Genomic DNA, 17,799 nt, shown 5'->3' on the forward strand with positions numbered 1-17,799 from the left:
ACAGTAAAACAACTCACCCAAAATTTTACAAGGAAGAAAGCATTCTGGGGGCCTTTCTCATAAAGCTCTTTGAGTCCACCCTTCTTCTCGGGGAACTTGTCATAGATCTGCCGGATGTCCACAGCCTCAAGGAGTGGGTCACTGTAGGAGGGATTGGTTTGTCCAATGTGGACAAACAAGTGTTTGCTGTACTGCAGTGGACAGAGATGTAGGAGATAAGAATGTAAGTTAAAGACTCTGATTACAACATAATTGAATCAAATCAAAATAAAACTTTATTTTTTTAATCACTTTTCATATACATACATTTCTAAGTGCTTTACTACATAAAAACAGTTTCACAATTATACAAGGACACATGCGACCACACACGGAGACCAAAAAGACAACCCCAACCCCCACCCTTCCCCAAACATCTGTACCAAAATAATACTGTATATTATATATATATATATATATATATATATATATATATATATATATATATATATATATATATATATATATGCGCATGTATATTAAGGATGTGTGATTCTGATAAATATTCTTTTATCATATCAGTCAAAGCGATCCAGATGGGATTGAATATTTGGCCGTCAAATATAAACCATTTCCCAGTGACCAGCTGCCAGTTCAAACTTTAACTTACATTGTCTGGATCTCTCTGAACCTCCATGAAGGCTGAATACTCCAACATCCTAAGCTTTGAGGAAGCAATCGTTCGATCCTGCCACACTGGAACTGCGGTAGCTGTCGGTGGAGCAGGGGGCGCCAAGGGCTCATAGGCTGCTTGCCACAAAACAGAAACATTAATTAAATCCAACATTAAATTCATTTTCTGAAACAAACAGACAGACTCTTATGTTAACCTTTACCTGGTACAGCTTGTTGTACAGGGCCTTGTAGGTTTTGGTATGGGGATTGTACAAAAGGTTTAATGCTGAAAGAAAAAAAAATTATCCTGTCAGGGCAAGGCTAGATGTGTGTTTACAATAGGTTCTACCTGTTTTCATCCCTGGCCTTCTCTTGTTTGTGCAGATTTGTTAGTGTTAAAATATAAGCATGTGTTGCTGCACCAGCAAGGCGTAAGTATACCTGCTTTAATGCTCTTAATGATGCAAAACAGCACCAGTTATATGCTTCACAGCTAAATCAATAAATATTTGACAGGAAATATTTGATACTGTTGGCACCATTTCAGATCAAACACAGCAAGGATTTATTTACCCTATATTTCTTGATCAAATCTGAAGCAGTTAATTTGCCCGGTGGTGGTTTACATCAGTGCGGGAAACATACAGCACAATACAATGTAAAGGAAGAGAGTTAGTGCTGCTTTGTGCTCATAGCTGGGGGTGGGCTAGGCGGAACTTACGCATGGCTGGTGCGGCTGAGCCCAGGAGTCCTTCCCGGGTTGAGATCTAGAACCATCCTGGTGTTGAAAAATGTGATTCATTAAACAAACCCTGCAATACCCACCTGACATAAAACCTAACCTGCTCGCCAATACATTCATTCATTCTTACATTTACTTGTCTCTAGGACCAAGTTATACCCTCACAAACTGCACACACCCTGGATGCACACTATGCAAATCTGGAAGATTCAGTGGAGGGTTTTACTTACTCCTGAGAGGGTCCAGGTTGTACTGGGATTGGAGCAGGCCAGAACTGGATATTAAGAAAAGTGTTTAATCGTCTTTTTTTTTTTTTAAAAAAAAAAAAAAAAAAAAAAGCAGCAAGCCATGTTTATGTGTGATCACTTTTAAAATGAGTAAAGGTCTCACTCTGGGTGGCTGGTATGGAGACAAAGGAGGAAGATGATTCTTTATCATACTGGGGGAGACGATCTGTGCAGATGACAATGCTGCCATATTCTGCAGGGCTTTGTCTTTGGATGCCTGATCCTACAGGTTGAGAGGAGGAGAGAGAAATGAAGGGAGTCAACCACAAGGTGGCAGTGTAACTTAAAAATAATATTCAGAAAAACAGTAATGGCTCATACAATATGCTTCATAAATTAAGCAAATTAATATATTTAATGACATCAATAAGATTAATAATAATCTTAGCTTAACATATTAATATTAACATATTAATTTTAATACTACAGTGTTGGTTTAATGACATTTCTTTAAAATAACAGGAAGAGGAGAAGAACAGAGAATGTGAAGCACCTCGGCTCAAATTCGAGGTCAGTATGCTAAAGAGATCACCAAAGAAAAACATGACATAAAGTAATTCAAGTTGCATGCTCTCAAAGGAAACAGAAAAAGTCCAGTTTAAGCTTTGAAAGCACGGAATTTTGCAGCACATAAACAGTAAAACGGCGTATGATAGAACAAACATCTAGAAACACCTCAAAGAATAATTCAAAATTGCATCATGGTGCTCTCTTTTCTTGGTTTGCAAAAATGTTTCTACTTTAAACAATAAGCTCTGACTTTGCAATTAAATGGAAATGCTTTAGAAATGCCACCTTATGCAAAGCAAGCAAGAAGTTGACTTTTGGCAGAGGCTGCGGGTCGTTATGCTATATCAGGCAGGATGTGCAGCAGTGCTGTGTTTAACGCCGTTTCCTAAGCATTGCTTCAGGATGGGATAGCAACGGGACGGATCGCCATGCCAGCAGAGGGCCATAGCAAAGGGACAGTGCACTAGTGCTGCCAAACAAAGGGGAGGAGGGAAGCATATTGCATAAGTCAGATCACTTACCAAATTCATGGCCTGAATCAAAAAAAGAGAGAAACCCATTAGTACTGTGCAGTTCTAAAGGATGTTCTGAAACTAAACTTCTTTTTTGGGCGAGGGGTGTGAAAATAAACTGGAAATTAATTTTTAATCCAAGTTTATAATCTGTCTTTCATTCTTAGGACATGGTATGCAGGAACTACTAATTTCAAACGCACCATGACTGACAGTGTAGTCTGGAGTAACAGTTATGAGGCTAAGCAGGGACGCTGGGAAACAAAAAGCTGCTTTTTTGTTATTAGTCAACAGCTTAATGTTCACAAGACTTAAACTAATGTTGGTACATAACAAAAGAAGCAGATATGTGTATTACTAGAGAGGAAACAATGTTCTGTGCCCCTTCAGCTGAAATGAATGAAATCATGTCAAATATTGGAGGTGTTTTACAACACAGGATGGGAGTGCATGACATCAGATGGACAGTGGTCCACATTGTCAGTTTATATTTTATCCTTGGATTGGGGGTCAGCCTACAAACTTTTAAGGGTTTATATGTTACATGCAAGCTACTTTAACTTCACAAATATGTGAAGTACCCTTAAAGCTGGGGTAGCTAATGTTGTGGAGCAAGATCTAAAAGCAGCACCCTGTCTTGGCTCCTCCCCCTCTGGTTTTGCTTCTTGCGTGATTCAAGGCTTTTTATTCACAGCTTTTTCCACCATCAATTTTCTCTTTTTCGGCTGTTTAGCAGGAAGAAGCTAATAAACCGAGCCGGGTTGGGAAATCCTTCTTGCATTTTCTCAGCTATGTTGCCTTCCAAGTTTCTTCTTCAATACTTTGGATTTTCATCCTAACATTGCTATTTATATGCAGGGTGTGGAATCAGGTATGCGCAGCAGGAGGGGGAGGAAGGGAGCCGGGAGAACAAACTTACAAAATATAAGAAATGAACAACTCCATTTCGGTCTGAACGTTTGGACTGATCAGACTTTTTACAGATTTACAGTAAACTGAGGGGGTCTAACTATATTTGTTATTGTTCATGTTTACAAAATGTAGAGACTACTATCAGGATGAGAAACCACTTCACCCAGAGGAAAAATCTTGCTGTCTCTGAGCAGGATCACCTACTCCAGCTTTAAAGAGAGTAGTTACATCACTGGGTGCCAATTTAGAAAAGCAAAAGAGTGAAAACAGAATAAAATATTCTGTCCACATGAACTAAGCACATAGACTAAAACATAGCATAGAACCCTGAAGAGAGGTGTCCAAAATGTTAATCATATAAAGAATTGGAAAACAACACAGTTATCTCGACATAAATGTTAATGTATTTAAACATTACACATAAGCATGAAATGTAGTTTAAAAATGATTTCTTATATGAAGCTTTTTTTTAAGAGAAAGACAGGACAGATTGAGAAAGCATCATTTCGGCTGTTGTAAACAATGATTATTTTATTTATCTATTATCAAGAGCATTGTAAATCCAGTCACGATTGGAGGATTTGAAAGGAGTATATACTTTTTATTTCAGGTAACTATGTTGTTTGTGGTGGGGATAAACTCTTGATCAGAGCTACTACAAAAAGATAATGTACCCTTTTCATCACCACCCAGTGATGGGCTCATTGTACCACTACAATACGTATTTATCTATAAGCTAAGACATAACTGCTATGGATGCTGCTCTTCTCTCATGAATTAGTCAGCATTGACAGGTTAATCTGAGTGGAAGTTAGCACCACACAATAAAACATATGTAGCATTTAGCAGTGCCTGCATTTATTATGTATTTAAAAAGATGCAAAAATTATAAAAAAGCATGGAGAGTTCAAAGGATTTTGAAGAAAGAGGAGTCAAAAAAAGAGTTACATAATGACAACAGCAAAAGATTAATTTCTATTTGGTTTTACAGAAGACAATATAAACAAACAAAATATGGGAACTAAAGGTATCAAAAGAAAGAAAGTTTTAGGAAAAGAAGTGCCAGAAGAGTGCAGTATGATGCAGAAGTGTGACTGGCACAGAGGACAGAAACAGATAGGTGAGAGCAACATGCAACCAAGTGACTTTTCCTTGGGACCATCTAGGCAGTTTGCATTGCATTTAATGGATAAAAAAAGACTTAATATATTTAACTTTTACTATTAGGATTATATCTACTTTCATTGGAGCTTGGAGCTACAGTCAAAGTTATAAAGCCCATTTGTGCTGGTGCGCTGCATGCACAGAAGCAGGACTAATTAAAAAAAAAAAAAAAAAAAGAAAAAACTCATAATTGTTAATAAATGCATTCTGCATGGCAAACATGCATCTATTTCTGCAGTTAAAATAGGTTTCACACCAAAGTAAGAACTGCTGATTAGATTAATAAATTAGCGTATTAGTGCAAAGCCAAGCCTGTACGAGCCCCGCAGAGGCTGCGGTGAAGCGCATACCTTTAGCTTTGACTGGATCTCGCGAGATTTTCTCCGGGCGAGAACCTGCAAGTGGCTAGAAACCTGCACAGGAGAATAGCCAAGAGATGGAAGAGGAAAGGAGACAGGGAAGAAAGGGAGAAGCCGTAACCAAAGAGGAAAGAGACGCCCAGTCAGTCTGCCGGGAGGCCGGCGGAACCTACCTTTATACCTGCCTGGTATTCACGGACTTTCTTCCGCGCTAACACCTGTATGTGACTAGACACCTAAAGGGGTGTGAAACAGTTTTTGAGCATGAAAAATGACACATATACACGCACAATCATGCAAGTGCAGACATACTCATCATCAACTGCGACATCAAACACATTAAGGCACCAAAACACGATGAAAATGGAAGTTTGTTTACAGAAAAAGTAGGTGTTATTTTGCATTCTAACAAGCCAAACCACTTTCACCTCGACAATCACAAGACCTTCAATGCTCTGAAACTGCATTTGTTCACCTTTAAGTTCAAAGTTTACCTCAGAGTAAAATGACAGATTACTGCTGAGTGATGCATTTACAATCTTTATGCCTGCATATACACACACAAACACCCACACACACACACACACACACACATTGATGAGGTACACAAGTCAATGAGGCTGAAAAAATTGACCTCTTCTCATAAAAACAAAGGCAGTCATGATGCTGATAAGAAGATGGGAAGCAAATAGAGTAAAAACACAACAAAAAAGCTCAAATGGGTCATTGTCTGTTGCATAACTGTATAAAGCCATGTGTGTATTGGTGTGTGTTTGTATATATAGGTTAATGCGTACATACATGTTAAGCATGTATTTATAGGCCTATATACTTCTCTAGACATAAGTTTTTCTCAAATCATTTAAAATTGCATTTGAAAATGCTATTGATAAAACACACTACATCTGTAAATTCTGTCCTTTACTACTTAAGGCAAAATGTTTTAATGTGATAATAAGAGATATGAAACATTACTGTGGACTACTCATTCAGTGCTCAATAAGTAGCTGTGATAAACACTGATACACAGTTTGAAGGACTTTCGTTTGGCAAAGAGTCCCAACCACTTACAGATTTATTCAAATAGATGTAATTCTATACCAATGTTGTGCAAAATAAATGTTACTTGATGTCCATATTTTGGACACCTGAGTGCAAATAATACAAAAAAGGAAAAAAAATTGTAAGAAGAAACATTAATTTTTAATTATTTTTGTTTAATCCTTATAAGCAAAATGCCTTCCAATCAAAAGTGAGTGCCCATCATGCGCAGAGATGTCAACATTTCCACATTTAATCAAATATCATTCTCCAGGTTTTTATTTAGGATAGAAAGCACAATTATGATGACCCTTTTAAACTACTAAACATGATTTCAATTTCCAGATTCAACTTTTTCATTAACTTGTTATGTTCAATTTACAACACAACACAACAGTACTTCCTGGTTGTGTTGATTCAACAACATTAAATTAAGCTTCACAACTGAGGTAAAAGACAAAAAAAAACCCAACAACATTCATTGTTTTACACCACTATCACTCAGACAACAGGCTTTGTTTGAACTAAATATTTAAAACTAAAAGTTTTTTTGTTTCTCTTAAGAAACTAGAAACTTGAGAGACCTTCAGATTTAATTAAAAAAAGACCAAACTGTCCCTCAGGTTCATCATTACTTTTCTAGAAATAAAAACAGCCATCATTTTTTGAAAAATACAATGCAACTTGTGCATCATTGTAATGTATAACATTTTGCCCCACAGCATAGTAATATAAATAGTTTATTTATTTTACAACCATAAGAGATATTTCCCGATTATAATAAACGGTCTGTTCTGGCGAGAAGGACAGACTACCTTTAAGGCAACTTTTCTTGTTCAGAGAGATAACAACAGCGAGCCGCACTGCTGCATTGCATGACTGTAACCAGTCACCAAAACCCAAAATGAGAGTGATGGTCACCAAAACAAACAAACAAAACAAAAACATTCATGCATACATTTCATGCAATAACTCAGTATTGGTTGAAACCAGGCAACAAAAGAAAAAAATATCAGACTTATGCTATTTAAAAAAACAACAACAAAAAACACCTCAAAACAAAACAAGAATAAAACTTCCAAAAAAAGCATCTAATTCAAGATAAAAATCTTGTATTATGTAATCCGGCTTCTTACCTGCTTTCTGGTGCGGGTTTTGCCTGTCCTCAGCTTGATGTACCTTGCTATCAATTCATTACGACCTGAAACAAAGAACAGGAAAGTAATGAAATACATATACTGTACTAAACATCACTAGATCGCTGAAAACTTCTTCCGTCTGACAGAGGGTGTCGCTCTTGTCATTTCATGTCATGTCAACAGTGCAGAACTCAGAAACATTTCTGTAACAGACACAACAACACCTTTGTTTCTTCTTACACATTTTTAAATTAATCAAATAAAAGGGTTGGCTCCAAGTTCTCATTAAGTCGTTTCACACCCTCTTAATGTCTGCTCACATGGTCCTGCAGCCTAATTATGAAGTGTGCTTAGAAAACAGAACCATGTTTTTCATGACATGACAGCTACACACGAAATTCTGCGCAAACAGGTTGTGTAGAGAACAGGCATCTATTCTGGACTTTCAAGGTCCTCTTTACACTCACTGCAGTGCCTGAGAGTTTCACAAGCGCTGCCTTTCCAGAAAACTGCTACAGCAATCAAAAAAAGCTCATCTTTGGTGTAAGGGAAGCACAAAAAGCTGCATTATGTGTGTCTCGAAGGAAAGTCAGTCCATCAGGCTTTCTGAGTTTTCTTCCCTGCCAAGTCACGCTTACTGGGTTTTTGTGGCTGAAAATGGGGCCAAAGGAAGAGGTTGAACCGCTATATCATTATGAATAATGATTCCAAACTTGCTGACAGAAATTACACTGACAAAACTGGTCAAGGTTCTTAAAAACATGCAGCACAGACACACAGCAGACTCAGTGTCTAAGAGGTTTAACGGCTTTCCAGACACATAATGACAGGAGGAACAATTCTTGCTTTTTCACGCACTCTTTAGCACTTGGCCTCCTGAAGGCCTCAGTCAGTGCAATTACCATAAAAGTACTGCAGGCCATCTCCAGCAGGCCTGCAGCATTCGCCATACTTGCCAACCAGTCAGTACGGCGGTCGGCCAGCACACCGGAGCTGAGCTGTCTTCCGATACCGAGGTAGCTCCTCCCATTTTCCCCCCAGGCCAAGGATGGACACACCCGCTCCAGCGCCTCCGCATTCCTAGCATTCCTGTAAGCCTGTCACATCTGTGCTAGCCAGTCTGATTGGGCCTGCAAACACAGCCGGAGCTCGGGTGAGCACACAAATGCTCTTATGCACTTCTAGCTCTGGGAGAAGTAGGGGTTAGAGCAGAGGTGAGGGCCAATAGGTGGGGGTGGGTGGGGGGGGGGGGGGGGGGGGGGGGGGGGTTGTTGACTATGGATGGGCAAAAGGGGCAGCTGAAAAGGGCAGCGACTCTTGGAGGAAACACAAAGCCAGAACTGTTTCTGCCAACAACTGCCACCTGGCAGCCCTTTTCTCAAAACAACACCACAGTGTGACCCCCGCAGTCAACGGACAACAGCACCTGCTGCTGACCATCCCATCAGCGAATGGCAGAGAGAAAACAATGCCAGCTCGACCCCTGCGCAACTGTCATTCTCAATCTCGTTTAAGAGGGGGGGTGTTAAAACACTACATTGTCATGTATACACAGTTCTGCTATGAATTTCCCTCACACCTCAATGCAAAACACAAAACACTGACATATTGAGAAAGTTAGAAAGGTAAGAACTTTCCAACAACGGCATCACAGACCTGATGTGTATGGAGCAGACTTTCAGCACTTAAAGAAGGTTAGTTAAAGAAAATGTAATTAGCTTTTTTTTTTTTTTTTATTCAGTTTGTCTTTTAATTTATACTTTGAATGATTTTAGAATTGATAAAAAGGTGCCATACACAGCTTTTTGTAATTTGGCACATTGTTGAGCACAATAATTGGTGACTTTTAAATGTTGCATCTAAAAGTCAGTTTTACTTATCGTTTGTTTCAACATTGTTCTGTGGCCATTATCTCAGACCCCCCCTTTTTTTTTATACATCTGGTTTGCATTAAGCTACTTCAAATGTGTGTTTTTGTTTTATATCACATTATGGCTGAAACATCACGATGAAGTGGGCCTGAGATGAACCTCTAGTGATTTTCAGTTCAAAATTTCAAACAAAACTTCATGAAATGAAACACAACTATTACTTAAAAACAAAAGTTTTTATGGATGAGTTTACCTAAATGTTTCATGCCCTTTGGCAACATAAATACGATGTTTTCTGCAAATTTATCGTTTTTTTGTGTTTATTTGTTTGTTTTTAAAGAACAGTGGTAATAAGTCCCAAATATTGAATTAACCATGTTCTGAGATGAAACATAATCTGAGAAGTCAACATTACTCTGCAATGAGACAGAACAAACAAACAAACAAAAAACCCCCAAAGTACCAAATCTTTGCTGGTTCCACAGCATCAACAGGTTTTGCTTTTAACTTGTAGCTCTGTCAAGTTTTCTTTCCAGCAAAGACCCTGCAGGACTGGTTGTATTGGATATTTTTATTTAAATGCATTGCTTCCTTAAACCTTTACACAGAGAATATAGAGAACTACTGCTTTGTCAACCGGCAGCTGTGGCAGTCGACATCTGTTCAGACTTGCCACGGTTGGGGGGGATCAGACAGAGGTCCACACTGCAGGGAATCATGACAGGTGCATACAAAACAGACACAGGCTTGTACAACTGCATGCGCGGCCTCATTGTCCTCTGCATTCCTACATTTGCGCTTTCCATTTTTCGTCGACTTTCCAGCCGATCACAACTCCCATGATGATTGCTCAACCTTTACTCAGATAGCTACAGGCGGCCGTTCATAACTTCTTCCCCGATGAGACACGCCCATCTTTTTCTTTTACAACATGACCACTGGAATTTTCCACTTCCATACTAAGATAGAGAGCAAAAAGGTAATCTCCACCGACTTCCCATAACTCTCCCTCCTCCAGTTCCATCTCTGCTGCTCAGTTTCTCCCCTGAACACTTTCTACACCCGTGTTCTCCTCCCTCCTCCCTTTTCATAACATTGAGGTAATCCTAAATTGCTAACATACTGCTCAGCCATGACTGAAAACATTCCTAACATCTCAGTGAGGGGGCTGACAGGGAAGCACCAGGCCTGCTCAGTCATCAAACAGGCTTGCTTAACCCCTTCTCTTTTACCTACACGCGAACACATTCTCTCACAACTACGCACATGCACCAAAACTCCTAGCGATTTAAATGTGGCCATCGAAGGTCAGAACAGACACGAGGCTCCCTCGAACACTTGAAACTTTTTCCTTTACCATACCCATAGTGCTTTGCTTTTAATGACAGCTGCGGGGCTGAGGAGGTGTGTGCTTCAGCTTAGACACACCTGTTGAAGCCAGAAAACTCAGGTGAACAACAAGTCAGCACAGCCCCAAAGCAAAACAAGACAGGCAACATTTTTTTCCAGATGCTTCCTCTGAACTCGGAGTGCAAAATGTTCCAGCTATTTCATTTTACCAAGAACAAATCTCTCAACTTTTCTTTGAACGCCATCAGCTTGCTGACAATCACACTGAGCACTTGAATTGAACACTACAGCAGATTCAGATCATGCACATGGAAACTAGAGAAATTAAAGGTATAACATTATGGGGTATAAATGTGTTAACTTTTCTTGAGATAAACATTAAATCAATTAAAGATTTGTCAAATTCAGCTCTAACTACAGGACAACAATCAGAAATCTAGTTATCTGTTCTAACTAATGCATAAGACCAATAATTTGTGGTTTTAAGGAGGTTGTGTTCCAGCACATTGTCCTCAGATTATCAAAGGTGTTTTTATTTTTTTTGGTTTGTTTTACACCACTAGTTTAGTTGCAGATTGAAATATATGACACAAAGCTGTGATGCATCTAAGCTCTTGAAAGGGATGTTCATTTTGTTAAGTGTTGATAGAGCCTGTTTCTGTTTTTTTTAAGCGTTAATGCTACATTAAGATAACTGGCTTCTGTAGACTTGAAGTAAAATAAAGTTGTGAACCTGTGAATATTGCTAAAAAATGAACATAGATTTATTGTTTTTAGCTGTTGCCAAGGTATACAAAAACAAACTGGTTTGGAAAACACTATTTTAAACCGATGCAATAAAGGAAGGTCTGCCTTTCATTTATTATCTACTACTCTATTTTTATCAAAGAAAAGAAAATTATCAAAACAAATACTGCAACCATAATGAAAACAGTCTGGGCAGCTGTAGCATATAGTCTGATTAGCTTTACACAGGACGTAAAATGGACTTTCACATCCTGCTGTTTCCAGTTAGTCTGCAGAAAAAAAAGCAAAGAAACAAAGAAATATATGAATATAAAAATCATACCATCTGCACATTTATCAAAAAAGAAAACAGTAAAGAAGAATTTTAGAGACTTCTCAGGGTCAAAGACAGCATGGCAATGTGCTGTAGTTGATTCCACCAATGTGCTGAGCTCATTTCAAGTATTGTAATGGTTTGATTAAGGTTTCTTAATTGATCAGTACAGGTGGTCACTAGAAATTTCCTGACCCCTGAATTATTTAGTTTTATGTCAGCAGTGATAGGTGTGTTCAATGTAAATAATTGGCACATAAATTTGGTCACACACTGACATGATAATATGCGGTTTGTTATTATTTTTTCTTTTAGAACATAAAAGACTTTATTTTATTAATATAAATAAAACATTATACATATTTAATAATATGGTTATGTTAACAGGAATAGGTTTCACAGTATACAGATAAAACAGAAAATCATGTTTTCTGAATAGTAGCCTAAACAAGCTGCGTTCAGCGCCATCATGAAAGACAACAATGCATTAAATATCATTGTAGGAGAATCATTATTTTGATATTATATGCTTATTGAAAATGGTTTATTTTATATGGCACATTTTTAGATGTCCTGGTTTTAATTATGTCACATTAACTGTAATAATTACTGTCCAGAGAAAAGGTTGTTTGTAAAATCAGTTAAATTTCATCCAATGTGTTGAATTTGTAAGAGTTTTCTGAAAAAACAAAAATGTATTTATAATCTATGACTTAAAATGGTAACTGTCAACTATGCTGTTAAAAAATATTTAGGGTCAGAGGAACCTAAATAAACAGATTACAGTGCTGTCAAAACTGAAGTTAGCTAAAGCCTTTATGTGCTTGACAAATGACAGCGACAGAGAAGCAGAATTTAAAATAATTATTAGAATAAAATCTGCGTGAACAGGATTTAGAGATTTGTACATGCTGACTTGAAATGACAGGTTACATATTCATGCAATCATTTACACAACTAATAATGTGACCTCATGATTAAGAATAAGTGGGCTGAGCCTTGGTCTTGATTTTAATATAATTAATCTTCATCTAAAGTTTTGGCTAAAACTAATATAATTTTTTTACACCTTTTACACCTCTGCATCTTAACATCATCAGCACATCGTACTTTCATGTTTGAAGTCATGTGTCCCTGTGGCATTCATGGCAATGTTAACAGTTGATCCAAACAACTATTACTGTGATTATCCACCAAGCTTTCTTTTGTGTTATCTGGCAAAGTGTACATTTGAAGTCTTGTATGATTTTTATTTGTTTTTTAACGGCTTGTGAACAGCAACCAAACATACTTGTCCAACAAAAGTCTCTGTACCAAGTTTGGGCACTCATATGAATTACTTTTTTTCATTGCGTGTGATCCTTTTTTATATTTGATGCCACTGGTAAAATGAATGGTTTTAATCACTGCTTTAACTTTGTGGTTACTTATTTTGCACTTACCATCTGTATTAGGCTTATGGAAGTATAATATGAGGATCATTTCACTGAAGTGGTTAGACACACAGCAACAGATATATTCTAACTATGCAGTAACTGTGGCTAAATAATAAACTACAGTCAAGCTTCTTTTTTCTTGCTTTGTTCCAACCAGAATGCTTCATGACATGATTCATATTTAACATTATTAAACTATCTGACTGACTGGAAATGATACTAGGAAGTCTAGACAGGCTTGTGGAACACAGATCACACATCTATAAAACAGTTCAGCTAATGGAAATTTTGTAAAGGTTTCCCACCAAATGAAAAAACATCCTGGCAGAAAAGCAGAATTCCCAACAGGAGAGATGACTTGTTTGCTTTTGGAGGCCACTGGGAGTCTGAGACTGCAAGGTAGACAGCATTACATGCAATGCAATCGTTAACATTCTCCTAACCTCACGTCAGGGCAGCATTTAGATGTCTGAGGTAATCACCTTGTGAGAGAGCTTCTTCTGGGGCATGCCAGAAGAGAGAGAGAGAGAGAGAGAGAGAGAGAAAGAGGGAGAGACTCTAAAAGGGGTCCTGACAGTTTGTTGCTAAGGGGGAAGGTTTGTGCTCTGCTAAAGAAAATTTATGATAGTTGTGTGGTGTAGAAGATTTACAGAATGCATTTTGTGATAATATTTCAGCTTATTTCCTGTCAATTCAATGTTAAAAAAAAAACAACTTTATTTTATTTGGTTGGTTCTGACAGAAGTTGTCTTTTTTTTTCTAACAAAATACAAAAAAAAAAAAAAAATCAACATTTACAAAAGTACTATTCAGTTTTTTCCACAATTAGTGGACTTCTTATAGTATTTTATTATCTTCTTTTTGTAATTTTATTCAAGGGACTGAAAGCATTTTTTATTTATTTAACTGTAATTAATTCAGGATACATTTTTTTCTGCAGCAGACTGACTAATTATCTATTACTAAATTTGTAAATGATAACATATGATCAAATGATCAACACATAAACTAAAGGTAATAAGCATACTGGGAATAATAGTATGCTTATTTCGTTTGCTCTGAAAGCAGGCTGAGAATAACAATAAAAGAAGCTAGTGCAGCTGAATAATCTCAGGTATGTGCCTGTCCTGAATAACTAAAACTGCCTGACAAATGACTAGATGAGATTCCATCTCGCGTGAATCATATAAAAAAAATCCAATCTGACGTTCAGCACCAACCCCATTAAAAAGATAAACACTATCGCCAAAAGAAAAATAGTAGTCTGCCTGAAACTTTGGAAGCTTCATGAAGTGGAGATTTGATACACACATATTAAACAGCAGGAAGGAGACTCAAAGTTCTTAAATAGTGAAATACAACAATCACACCATAAAACCAAAAAGAGTTGCTTCTTGGCAGAGCCAAGAAAACCGTTACGAAAAGCAAACAAGTCCTGTCAATCACCAATTATTGCCATTATGCAAATGCTCAACATCAAATGCTAAATCTAATTAAGAAAGTATTATCTTAAGAACAGGAACGGGAAAGTGGGATTTAAATAATAAAAGACAAGTGCACTTAATTTCCCACACCTGGGTGTTAGCGATTCTACTGCAACACTTGCCAATACATCCATCTGGACTTTCTCAGGACATTAAGAGCTCAACACCTGCAATTTAATGAACACGCAGCAGGAAACAACACAGCTATTCTGAAACCACATGAATATTTTAAATTTTCGACAGAAGAGCATGCTGATGTGATGTTTTTGTTCCTTAGTTTCATGCTGTGTTAATTATTGTTAATTTAACCAAGCAAGCCAGCATCAAACGCAGCACTTCACTAGAAACCAGATTCAACCAGTTACCTACAGCCATACCGGTGTGAGGAAAGAAGACAATGACGCTAAGGGATATAAAAAACTTGATGCAGGGCGTAGTGAGGAAGAAGCTATAAAACACTGGGCATAAAAAGTTGGCTGTAAGGATAAACATTCTGAAGAAAAAGTGTAAATCAGTGGAGAGAGAAGCTGAGCTGTTCTCAGGACAACAATAACCAGCTCTGAGACTGCTGGTGAGACTGGAAGAACCTGCCCTTGGGTCACAGCACAACAGGTACAGACATGTTGAAGAAAGTTCTGCGTGGAAAGAAAACACTCACGTCTCAGTTGGAGAAGCGATGTGAGCATGAAAGAGGAAGAAAAGTCTTTTTGCCTCTTGTTGGAGCAGCTTAGACGATATTTGTTTGCTCGTGGCCACAAATCACTGAGGAATGGATGGTTTTCTCATTTTTCTGCATCCATTATGGAACTTATTTCCATGTAATTGTTGTTCTTTAGCTCCCCTGGCTGTTTCCCAGTCTACTCACCATACATCTTTCCTTCGTCTGACAGGATGATTTTCCTCCTGCCACAGGGAGGGTAGATGGCGAGAGCCTCCTGGAAGCTTTGCTCAATATCTGGGCTCCAAACACCCTCAGCGTCCCCATCCATGGTCTTGTCCTCATTGTCCCCATCCAGCCCATCTTCTGGGCTACCGTTGGCACTCCACTCGTTGGACGCAATGGTGGCGGCTCCCCCTGGGCCCGACCCTGAGCCCCAAGATCAAAGGATCTGTAGGAGATCTGTGGGATGAAGCAATGCAGAAACTTTTATTTAACACTGGTGTCAAACTTTATGTTCAGCTTCCCGATCATCAACATGTGTCACATATAACTCAAACACTGCACTTGAGTTCCCGTGAAAGCAATATTCTTCACTTACAAGTTTGTATGTTTCTATCAGGCTAATAAGCTTGGTTTCACAAATAAGCGTTGAATATAATTAGCCATCTTCAATATATTTGGTGGATTACTTATCTCATAATAATATAATTACAGGCAGAGAAATCCATTTGAAATGAAACCCAATGAAAGCTGACTCCACGATTTGTGGCTAAAACATAATTACAAACGTTTTGTTTGTCTTCAGTAACATTCAAATGTGAAGACAATCAGCCAGTTGGGCAATATCGTGGAAGCCTGAAAACCCCTCTGGTGTTCAAGCTGGATGAACAAGTTTTATAACTCTCTGAACGTACTGATCTCTGATAACGAGCAGGCTGAACGGGTCGGCACGCACAACAAGTTTCCAAAATTTAGTGCTTCTTTAAAATTTATGGTGCTGCTTCACAATGTATTTACTGGCTCAATATCCAATCATGTCTACAAAGTTTAAAATCTTCAGTAAAATGTTTAGTTAACCTCTCTAAAGTCTTAACACTGTCATTTCCTCAAAAATCTACTTAACTGGGGTTGTTTGTGTGTGACACTGTAAAGAACGACAAAGCAGTGTTAGATTCACATAAAACATGAGAACACAACCTATCACTACATTTTCTTTATTGAAGTCATTCAATTTGTATGAATAAACAATGCAAAACCCAATTATTACTATAATTTTCTTGATTTTATTTCTCTGAAATGTCTAAATGAATTCAAGATATTCCATAAAACGTGGTTTAAAAGACCTCACTAATCAGCACTGGCCTCAAAGAATTCTTGTGGTCTGGGAAATGTGTCCCAATGTGGTTGGCTCATGGAAGACTGCAGGCAACATTTTGAAGTATTTTTCAAGCTGCCTTTTCAGTGTTGTATTGTTTCTGAAATATAAGTCTATGAGGTAATGATCCTCCGAGGATGCTTGTATTTCTGCTTCATAATTGCTACATACACTGATAAAAATAAAGGAAAATGGATAAAGACAGAGAGCCCCAACAGGAATGTTCCTCTGGGATTAAAAGAACATGGATACACAATTGTTTTCAGTATGTTTTTCCATTATGAGAGAAACTTTCATCCATTTATGACAAGTTTTTAGTTGATGTGCCAGTAAGTCAAGTTTACCAAAGTTAGAGGGTGAGAAAAACTAACAGCATCTTTCTTGTAATGTGAAAATCCAAAACGTTTCCATCTTTAATCACATGTGATGACACATGTTAACACTTATGTCAGACTTTTATTCTCAATAACACAGATTCATTTGTTTAATTAAAAAAAGATGGTTTAGTTTAACCATATAATTGAGACTGGAAACAAAGATACAGTCTAGAACAACTTAGTCTTTCGTTCTCACTTCTTCTTTTTACCTTCAGCAGATACTTCAACACACTGGTAAAAAAAAAAAAAAAAAAAGCAGAGGTGGAGGATTAGTGACGCTTTCATTCCCTTCCTATCATCATTTACAAGGAATTACAGAAGATCAAAGGCAAGTCGACCGTTGCAATACTGGTCCTTCAGAAACATCATACCACAGAAGACACACAACACACAACACACAACACGTAACATGAGATTTATGGACATCACTGAATCCAAACGAGAGGTGGACAAATATCCACAAGTCGAGCTACTAATTTTAATAGAGCATTTTGGTTATAGTGGACCCTTTTGCAAAAGGGTCACAGTGTTGAAAACTCAACACTGAAACTGAGCACTCAGCAGCTCAAATGATCCACCTCAGTCCTCTTAAATCACATGACTAGATCGCTTAAGATGACTAAAACTAACACATGAGCATATCTTTAATCATACTTATTCCTGCTGAATCAGTGTTTTTCTTTTCATTTCTGTATGACTAACTCACACAATTTTATTTATTAATTTATTTTTTTTATGCTAATAGACTTTACTGGTAAAAATAAAAACTAAACCAGCACGATGGTCTACTCTTATAAACATAAGGTTAATCCTTAAATACACGTTAGTCTCAGTTTTAAGTGCAGCAGACGGTGGTTATATAGTC

At 37.7% G+C, this 17,799-nt stretch overlaps 1 protein-coding gene across 4 annotated transcripts in view; it reads right to left on the reverse strand.

The window, feature by feature from the left end:
* The window catches only part of tead3b (TEA domain family member 3 b), a 30,496-nt gene that overhangs the window by 2,478 nt on the left and 10,219 nt on the right, over positions 1-17,799 (reverse strand). Inside the window, exons 3-11 of one of the 4 annotated variants that reach the window (XM_079241563.1) lie at positions 15,387-15,641; positions 7,318-7,382; positions 5,132-5,194; positions 1,787-1,906; positions 1,627-1,670; positions 1,376-1,432; positions 876-940; positions 650-786; positions 18-191 (exon numbers count right to left, since the gene is read on the reverse strand). In XM_079241563.1, the coding sequence (XP_079097689.1) occupies positions 18-191; positions 650-786; positions 876-940; positions 1,376-1,432; positions 1,627-1,670; positions 1,787-1,906; positions 5,132-5,194; positions 7,318-7,382; positions 15,387-15,510 (849 nt within the window). In that variant the 5' untranslated portion in view covers positions 15,511-15,641. Of the gene's footprint in view, positions 1-17; positions 192-649; positions 787-875; positions 941-1,375; positions 1,433-1,626; positions 1,671-1,786; positions 1,907-5,131; positions 5,195-5,313; positions 5,377-7,317; positions 7,383-15,386; positions 15,642-17,799 lie in introns of all 4 variants that reach the window. The other 3 variants (XM_079241562.1, XM_079241565.1, XM_079241564.1) reach the window with 3 other exon arrangements.

This window comes from Telmatherina bonti (assembly GCF_933228915.1).
Source record: "Telmatherina bonti genome assembly, chromosome: 6".
NCBI classification, from domain to species: Eukaryota; Metazoa; Chordata; class Actinopteri; order Atheriniformes; family Telmatherinidae; genus Telmatherina; species Telmatherina bonti.